At 48.4% G+C, this 9,923-nt stretch overlaps 1 protein-coding gene across 1 annotated transcript; it reads right to left on the reverse strand.

Moving 5' to 3' along the window:
• Positions 1 to 1,217: 1,217 nt before the first annotated feature.
• TMEM158 (transmembrane protein 158) lies at positions 1,218 to 2,933 on the reverse strand. The gene has a single exon (XM_054818274.1). The coding sequence runs from the start codon at positions 2,770 to 2,772 to the stop codon at positions 1,837 to 1,839; it is 936 nt and encodes a 311-aa protein (XP_054674249.1). The 5' UTR covers positions 2,773 to 2,933; the 3' UTR covers positions 1,218 to 1,836.
• Between the last annotated feature and the right edge of the window lie 6,990 nt (positions 2,934 to 9,923).

Below are 9,923 nucleotides of genomic sequence, written 5' to 3' on the forward strand. Positions count from 1 at the left end.
AAAAAGTGGGGCTCTGTAAACTAAGCATATGGGGGAAGGTGCCCTTCAGATCAACAAGTCAAATGAACACTTCTCACAGTGACTGGATCCTCTACTTTCTGAAAACACCACTACGTGCCCATTAAGAACAATAGGACAAACAGTGGGTGTATCAACAGGACAAACAGTGGGTGTAGAGGTAGCCGGGTAACATGGAACATTTTAAAATCTTGATTTATTTCTACTGTTTGTCAATCTTCTTCTCTCTGCAATTTTTCCAGATAGCATACACATAGAGCATGCATTTATTTTCTTTTCAATTAAAAAAATAGGAATCCTAAGAATTTAATCCCTCCAGACCTTTCATCCAGTTATTTCCACCAAATCATACAGAAGAAAACAACATTACAAACACACCAAATTAGCCTTGAGTGAGTTCACATGTCCCTAACAAATTGAATACATTGATGTTGACAAAGGAAGGAAAATTCCTATTGCAAACCCTTCTCGCTTAGTTCACATTTTGGTTTTAAAAACTTCAGCGGGACTAATCATGTCTAAGGCAAATGAAACAACTTCTTGTAAGGCTAAACAGTTGGAAGTATACAACAAATGATATTTCAGGCTATGCAACTGTCTGCTCGAACAAGAAAGAAATCTTGCAAAGCTTTCTTCCTCGCACGCTTGCACAGCGGCAGCTGTAATCTAGTTCTGGACCAGCAGCTCCTGCCTTCTCTCCACCGCACAGGCACCCTGCAGACTGGTAGATGAAAAAAAGAGGTACGATATTACCATACCTCCAACAAATACACTGCATCTGGGCTGTTTTGGAGGGATGCACTTTGTGGAAGTCAGAGACTTGCCTCCGGGCTGCTTTTAACACATCTCAAAGAGTGGGTCTTGTCTTCCCAGGACTGAAACCACCAGATGTGAAAACGAGGAGAAAGCATTAGCCTGTGGAGCAGTGCTAAGTAAATCACCTTGGAGGATTTCTGGCACAGACACGCTCCCCATCTCCCCCCCCCCCCCGATGTAAGCATATAGACCTAAATCTACTGTACAGATAGGGCAAACGCTGTTCAGAAAGGGTTTGGGATTCCCCTTTTTCCACCAACAACCCTAGTAACATCACCTCACGGGGAAAGAGGAGGTTCACGGCCAGTTTGCATATGGGGAGGCCGTCCGAACCCTCCATTCCACACTGGCGGACACAGATCAACGACAGGCTACAGTGGCTCCAGAAAGAAAACCTCTGTATTAAAAGCCAAATAATGCGGAGCTACAATAATAAATACACACTATCTCAACTGGGAAATACAGTGTAAAAGGTTCGTTAAAGTTCAGCTTCAGCAATAACAATATATATATACTACTTCAGTTCTTGATCCTGCCAAAAAGAGACTTTCCTTTCTGCAAATAAAGAAAAAACCCGCTCAAACTGTATTCATATACAAAAAAGCTACTCCGACTACAACAAACGCGGTTGAATGGGAGGATCTTTTATTTCCTGCGTTGATCGGGGGGGGGGGGGGCTTTTTCTTTTTATTTTTTTCTTCTTTTTTACTAAAAGGTTCGTTTAAAACGGGTATTAAAGATATAAAACGAGCACACAGGATCTGGTCGTCTCCGGCGGCGGGGCCGGAGGAGCTGCTCCCCTCAGGGCGGGCCGGGCGGCCCCCCGCGCCCCCCGGCCGCCCGGGCACCTGTAACACGCTTTAAACAAACAAACAAAAAAAAACCCAAACCAAAAACAACAAAATCAAAACACGACAGAGTCCGGCCCGGCGGGAGGCGGCCGCCCCGCGTCCCTCCACACCGCACGACGAAGAGAAGAGGGGGGGGTGTCACCGGGAGAGGCTACTTGGCGGCGGCGGCGGTGCCGGCGGCGGTGCTTCGGCGCTGCTCCATGCCGTTGGGCAGGAAGCCGGCGATGATGGGCACCGGCCAGATGAGGGCGGCCACGCTCCACACGATGATGACCAGAGTCATGAAACAAGCCACCAAGGTAGACTCGATGGGCTTGCGGTTCATCCGCCAGCCCGGTTCTCCCTTCAGCTCCTCCAGGCTGAAATCCAAGCAGCAGAAATTCAACGGCTCCCCTTGCAGCCAGTACTGACCGGGCTCCGCCGCCGGCGGGTAGGAGAGCGAAGAGGAGGAGGAGGAGGCGGCGGCGGCGGCCGCAGCGGCCTGGGGAGCGGCGCCCCGCAGGCGCCCGACCCGCCTGCCCCGCACCCAGCTGCAGCCCACGCAGAGGCGCAAGTCCTGCTGGGCACCGCCGGCCGCCAGCCCCAGGTGCTCGATGAGCAGCGGCGGCCCCACGCGGTGGAAGGCGGCGGAGAAGAAGGCTCGCCCGTGGCTGTTGGTGGAGAAGAGCAGGAGGTCGCACTGGATGCCCAGCGGGCGGCTCCAGCGCACCAGCAGCGAGCTCAGCATCTGCCGCTGCACGCTGATATTGCAGTGGGGGTCCTCGGCGGGCTGCGGTTGCCCCTGCGGCTGGGGACGCTGCTGCTGCTGCTGTTGCTGCTGCTGCCCGGAGGAGGTGGGAGAGGAAGGGAAAGGCTCTTGGCTAGGGGCAGTCGGCGTGCCCGGGCTGGTGGTGCTGCCTTCCTCCTTGCTTGCTGCCCCGTCGAGGTCCATCTCGAGGCTGGCCAAGGAGCTGGAGGAGGAGTTGACATGGGGCAAGAAGAGCTCTTGCTCCTGTTCCTCCTGCCCGCTGGCAGCCGCCGAGGGGCTCCAGCCCTGGCAGGGCGGCAGGCAGGCGGCCAGCAGTGCCGGGAGGAGCAGCGGCAGCATGGCATTGACTTAGAGCCGGAGAGGAGGGAGAGGAGGAGGAGGAACGGGAGGCTGCATGGCGCTGCCGCCTGCCATCTGGGAAGGGAGGCACACTGCTCTCGCCGAGAGAGCGAGAGAAAGGGAAGGAGGGTGGGGGCAGGCGAGGGGGTGGGAGCGGGGCTGGGGCCGCCGCGGCGGCGAGGCGAGCGAGCCGGGAACCTCGGTGACGGCAGCGGCTCCCCTCTTCCCCGCCTCCTCCGCCCCCAGCCCGCCAGCGCCCCGGCGGGAGGAGCCGTGCGCCCGGCCGGCCCCGCTGCCGCGCCCTGAGGTACCGGCCAGGCGCCCCCGCCCCGCGGCCGGGCAGCTGCCCTGGCGGGGCGGGCAGCGCCTCCCTCCGCTGGGGCACCCGCCCGCGGCGGCGGCCCTTCTCCCCTCAGGCAGGGACCGCCACCGCGCCGGTTCCCCCCATCTCGTCCCCCGCGCGGGAGAGCTCAGACCCCCCAGCTTCGCCGCCGTTCCCGCGGCGGGGGCGAGAGGTTCCCCGCGGGCTGGGGAAGGGAACGGCGGGCGGGCGACGCCCTGTGCCCCGGGCCGGCTGGGTCCCTCCCTTCCCGCCTCTCCCGGCCGAGAGGCCAGCCGTGGGCGGACGCGGGGGCTGCTGTGGCAGCAGCCGTGGCAGTCCCCTTTCTCCCTCCTCGGCGGGCAGGGGCGAGGGAAAGAGGGTGGCTGCGGGCAGTGCCCTCTTGCCGCCGCCCGAGGCTGGGCTCGGCGGGGGGGCGCAGATAAGGGAAGAGCCTCCAGAAACCTGCTGCACAGACTTTCATTTCGACTTCATAGGAAGGGAAAGGGACGCGTGAGACGCGGAGGAAGGGAGTTTGAACTGTCAGGGTGCAGTGGCTGGTGCCTTCCAGCGGTTCTCTGCAAGTCCGGGCTCAGCCCCAGAAGCTGCTCCCGCAGCCGGGTGCCCACCACAGCCTGGGCTGGCCTGGGGCACAAGGCATCCCACAGCCGGGCGCAGTCCGTCCACGTAGCAAAGATTTAAATGTGGAAACTTACTACAAGGACCACAGAGCTACCAAGTGTGGTAGCTGTGAGACTTGGCTGCATTTTTCAAAAGGCTGCTTTAAAAGCATGATAGTTTATAATCAAGCTAGATACTCCGGCCTGTTTCATGACCTTATGCTGGCTATAGTCTTACTCTGGACACAGGCTGAGGCTTGCTGTGTTGCATGTTGACATTTGGAGGGGAGGGACAGAACTAGATGACACAAATGATGAACATTTCTTAGCCTTTACCTTGGGCAGAGTTACATTTTCCTGGCAAGCATCCAGAGCTGGGACTCTCTTCTTTGCAGCCCTTTTTGGACAAATACACAGAAGGGAGACATAAATACAAAAAACTAGGCTTTCCCAAGTATATATGGGACAATTTATGTAAATGATGGAACTGAACTCCATAAGGTGCTCCTTCAAGGCTGGCTTTGGTCCCATGTCAGACGTGGTCCCACGTTAAAGTGACACAAGGACACATTCTCACTTGGAGAATGAGTTACTGTAATCACTCTTTCAGAGGAGTGAGGGTAGTGAATGAGGGTAGAGAGTAAATTTTAGATTTGCTGTAATTCAACATGAATGAAGGTAGTGAATCAGTTTTCTTTCAAAACCCTTGCCTAAATATATAATGATAAAACCCAGAGTTGCTTGCCTTCTACTCAAAAGAGACCAAAATGGACTTGTGTTTGGTCCCAAATTAGCCCAAAGGGTATTGTCTACCAGATGTCTATAGTTTGGCTAGGTTTTTAGTTTGGTTTATTACAGAGAAACATGCCTGATTAAGTGTTCAAAGCAAGCTGTCCGGTTCCTGTTCTGGGTTTTTGCTCAGATGTCACAATACAGTAAATACAATTTTCAGTGCTATTTCAATGTCTCTTGTTTAAGAGTTCTCTGATAGTTTTTATTGTCCCTTAAATGTGTCTCTGCATGCATCTCCTGATGCCCTTTGTCATATCCACAGTCCCACGCATTTGTGTGGCTGCAAGTTTTTCTGTTGTAGTATGCCTAGAGACCCAAAATCAGATTAAGAGAGGGCTAGCCTGTAGCAAATAATGCCAAAACTGTGTGACCACTCATGCACAAATTACATTGCACTGGGATTTTGGCACAAAGGACTGGAAATGAAACTAAGCCTCATAAATAAGATTTAGCTCCTGCACACTGTTGCAGTATGTGGGTGGCAAATGTTCTCAGCAGAGCTTCAGTTCTTTTGGTCTCAACTCCCAGCACCCAGCTGAACGCAGTCAGGGGTATTTGCGAAGAAGTTTGGGGAGGCAGAGTTGAGCTAAGTTTCTTTTCCTGCAAGGAAAGATAACCTGCCCCAGGAAGGTTAAATGCAATTAGCATCATTTAGACTACCATGGCAAAGAACTAAAAGACAGCAATTTATTTCAGGTTGGAGATGCATGGGTGCCTCATATCTATTCCTCTTCATCAAGGAATAATCAAGCAACTGGGTAGAAGAAGCAGAAAGTAAGTTAGATTGTTGCTTGATAGCCATTTCATTTATAGGTCTGTTGGATATAATTAATCTCTGCATGGATTCAGTCATTCAAAGAGGTTGCAGCACACTTGAAAAGTCTTTATAAGTAGTATTAATTTATAGCTCTGTTCTGTGGTTTTCAGCCATAAATCTCAAAGAACAAAGTAGGTTTATGGCTGGGGAGACTGAAGCATAAAGAAATCAGGGGCCAGCCAAAGGTGACCCACAAGTCACAGGCAGATCAGGATGTAAATTTTGCAGGTTTGATTCTATAGATATATAGCTAGAACTATAACATGCACCATAGGTCACAGTAGCATTTGTCAGTGTGGTAGAGGAGGTGTGAAGTGGGCTATAATGATAAAATTTTAGAAGGGAATAATGAGGTAACAAGACAGTAGGAGTTTCATGAGACAGACTGCAGAGCTGTTGGGAGGATGAAGACTAATGGGAAAGGACAATCAGAATCTTTGAGAGTTGTTTTAATGACGTTTTAACTAAACATTTTTTATTAAAGTATCGCTTGTGAAATACTTCAAGGAAGATGAAATCAAGAAGAAGTATTTCTGCCCAAGGGCCATTAAAATTGCATCTCACGAGGGTGCTGTTTTAAAGCCTGAAGTCTCATTGCAGCTAGTGGAAACTGACCCTAAGCAGGTACAGATTCCAGAAGGAAATCTGTAATTGCATCCAAGTCAAAAGCTTGTGATCCTCAGGCAGCGTTTCTCAATTCGGCAAACTTACGTTGATCTGCGCTGAGGAAAGGGAATAACTGTGGAACATTTCTCAACAGAGGATGTGCTTTTGAGGTTGTCATTTCTGAAAGGAGTTGCATGTGGGAGAGAAGATGGGAAAGTAACAGAGTAAAGGGTTGGATACCCAGCTATAACATCATAGAGATATTTTTCTGTGGAAAGACACCTACTGTCAATTACAGGAAAAAAAAGATGTTAGGAGCAAGTAAGTATAGCGATTATAAAGTAAGTTACCTATCTCTGTAAAAGTGCCAGGTAAATAAGGAGAGTTTCATGGTCAACAGCTGAAGAGGGAGGCAGGGTCAGGAGAAAGTTGGTACTTGACTCCTCTCAGAAAAGAGCAGTTTCAGTTCTGTGAAAGGAGTAGGATCCAATCATCCTGGGGATTGTTCCGAGAGACATACTTATTCCCAGCTGAGGAAAAATGTTTCTTGTGATATAATTTAGAAGGCTTCGTTGGCTAATGGTTTCACAGCTGATGTGGGGGGAGAATCTCAGAGTAACGTAAGAACTGATCTTATGATGGCTGTGGAATACGCTTTTTGAAGAGTCATTGATAATCAGTGGTTTGATGGTTGAGGAAGGAGCTAAGGGATGTTTCATACTGCCCACCGACGTGTTGCCTTGATTGTGAGCACACTGATCAGAACCTTCACTCTCCTCCTCCTCGCTTGGTATTCTTGTGTATTTGTCAGAAATTATTTGTTATGAAACACTTAAAGGCTACTGAAGCTTCTGAAACAGATAATAGAAGCTGGTTGGACTAAGCGGCTTGCTACTGCTACATGACGTCAGAAAGATTTATCTGCAGAAAACAGAGATCATGTGCTTCACAGAACAAGCCAGGGTTTTGTACCACTGTTTATACAAATATCAGAAGCCCAGACAAAGGGAACAGCCAGTTGGCAAGCAGGCTGGGAACAAGGGCATAATCTCTGCAGAGAAGTCAACACACCTATCTCAGCAAAGACACTAAGCTCATCATTCGACATGCATTTCTATCAGCAGCAGATACTGCCTTCGCACCACCATCTCAGTTATACAAACGCAGGTGTCCCTGAAGCCATAAAATGACCCACGTCAAAGAGCTGGGGAGTCATCAAAGATAACTGCTGTTTTAAAATACCTTTGATATATATGCCCTTTTTCATTAAAATACTGTAAACTTTTTCAGTCCAACCTTAACTCCAATCTTTAACCCCTTATCCAGATCACCGCACACTCCTGCAAAAAGCTGTACCTGCGTAGCCGAGGGAGTGGGGCAAGGTGGCAGGGGAGGTGAGAGGGTTTGAGCAGTGAGGACCAGGCTAGGGCTATTTAGCTGCTGCATGTCAAGATGGGCTCCACTGGGGCTTCCGTGGTCTGCAAACCCCACAGCTGATGGAGAGCAAACAACTGCTATCAGAAATCCAAAAGAAATACCGAAGAAGAGTTATCATGGCAACTACTACAAAGTTTAATCCAGCTGCAAATACAATTGCTAGAAATCGGGAAAACTTTGTTCAGAGCATCAGGTGGTTTCACTACGATGAAGGCTCTGGGAGCTTTGGGGAGCACCTAGGAGCTCATGTCCAGAGCTCTGTTAGACTCTGTGCTGTACTAGCACAAACTAAAAAGACTGCATCAAATTTAAAGATAAGTGTGAAATATATGCAGAGAATGCTAAGGGGAGTGTATTAATAGACTTTCAGAGCTTTTTTTGTAGCATGCTTTATATAGGTTGAGGCTTTTAGACAAAGATCAAAAAGAAATGACAGGAAAAGAAGAATTGGTGGAAATGGGTGTAAGAGAGAAGTGGTCCAAAGAACAAACTTTGTACCTCCACAGCTGAAAGTGATCTTAAAACAAGACCAGACTGGTTTGAGATAATTGCAAAATAGAAAAAACACATTATAATACAGGTTGGTTAGATCTAGTTGGCCTACAAAGAGTAATGAATGCAGTACTATCATGTATTCCATTTGTACAATGAAGTTTTTAAGATGGGTTTTGAGCTGAAGCAGTGTTCTAGGAAGACTGGATTCAGGTTCTTACCTAGGTTCCCACTTGCAGGTTGAGTAAGACTCTTGCTCGTGTGAGACTTTTTCCAACTGAACTTCTAAAGCTTAGGCAAGATTCAGCCCTGGACTGTATTTATTTTGTCTTATAACTACTACACTTGCTTCTTCTAAATTTTATTGGCCAGGAGCCTGACTATAACTAGAACCTATTTTGCCTCGTATTTATTTCACCAGTAAACCAATCCAGTGTTGGAGCTTGGCTGAAACTGGGAAATTTAGGATCTGATATGGTGATAGAGATAATGAATCCAAATTAAATGATCTGTGCAGGCAGAATTGAGATTTAAGAAACCTCAGGTAAGGTTAAAGGGCAATATTACACCTTTATGTAACACCAGAGTATACACTTTGCAGGACTTGGGACTACTTTCTGCCAGGTTGTTAAAGACTGTTGTAGGGTGAGTTTGACCAGGTGTTAAGCTTTGTGTGTTCATGAAGCACAGATGTTCTGAACATCTGAAAGATCCCCGGGGTTCTGGGCAAACCCTGACGTGCCACAGTTGTGCTTGAAGGAAAAGAGATGTCAGCTAAAGCAGTAGTTGTTTAATGCCGATGCTGTGGAGGTACTAGGAATGCAAAAAGATTTTGTGTGATTACATATTAAATTGTTCTGCAAAATATTTGTACATAAAATAGCATTTCTTAATGACTGTTTTATGAGTTTGTCTTTGGAAAATGTAAACATTTACTACAACAATACATTGAAAGATAGCTCCCTGGAAAGCATTTAGTTCTGCAAATACTTTGAGTGTTTCCCAGCCTGTTCTGAACATGGCCCTAGAGCTTGCCTTTACTGATGTTTATCTCTGTATAGAAAAGAGAGACAGGTGCAGAAGTCTGGTATAAGTTTGCACAAAGCAGACATAGGTTTGGCACTCCCATGAGCTTCCAGTGTGCCCTCGGTCTCTCTGTGGCTTTAAAACCCAGCTATAAAATACAAAATCCTGCTTCCCTGGGAAGCTGTAAGACACTTGGACTGTGAAGCAATCCTGTTCCACAGTAGAGGAAGACAAGCTAGTTAACAGGTCATTTAAGAGTTGTTTGGCCATACTGCACAGAAGACACGCAAACACAAGACATTGTCGATGACAAGTCTGTATCCTAATGAACTTTTCCAGAAATCAAGTGGATGAGAATCACATTTCAAAGGACAGGTTGTGATACAGACTGTGTGTGCAGCTCCTTAGCCAACCTGCAGCCCCGACCGTCCTCTGCCTTGCTGTTATTAGCTGGTGCTTCGGTGCTATGTGATACATGACGGAGACGTTGTAAAGGAGTCTACAGCAGAGGCTCTACTGGTTTCACTGCAGGTTTTTGTCCCCAGTCGTAAAGGGAAGTGCAGAATTGAGAAGCAAAAATGGAGGCTGCAATCGACAAAGCAAGGGTGGGTGGAAGGATAACGAATACCAGGACTGGGATGAGGCAGGACTGAATAGTGAAGGGCTTTGAAATTGAGAACGAGGAGTTTGCATTTGGAGCAGTGGAAGAGGAGAAATGACGGAGAACTGTGGAAAACTCAAGAGTGATGTGCCCAAATGCATGAACTTGAGACAGTTCCAGGAGCTCTAGCCAGAGAGGAGATTACAATAGGGAAGATGCACAGGCCTTGGCTAGGACTTTTGGCAGAGCAAGCTGAGATGAACTGTAATACTTTGGAGATGCTGCATGAGACAAATCAGTGACATTTAAAGCACAGCAGTATCAACATCATCAGTAAAAAATAAACTCCTTCCTGCCTCCAGACTGTGCATGAACACTGTAGATTGGGGCTCCCAGAGCTGCTGTAGCTGTTGGTGTGTGGAAGTGGGTTGAGTTCAGCAC

The sequence above is a fragment of the Grus americana genome, chromosome 2, assembly GCF_028858705.1.
Source record: "Grus americana isolate bGruAme1 chromosome 2, bGruAme1.mat, whole genome shotgun sequence".
Classification (NCBI taxonomy): Eukaryota; Metazoa; Chordata; class Aves; order Gruiformes; family Gruidae; genus Grus; species Grus americana.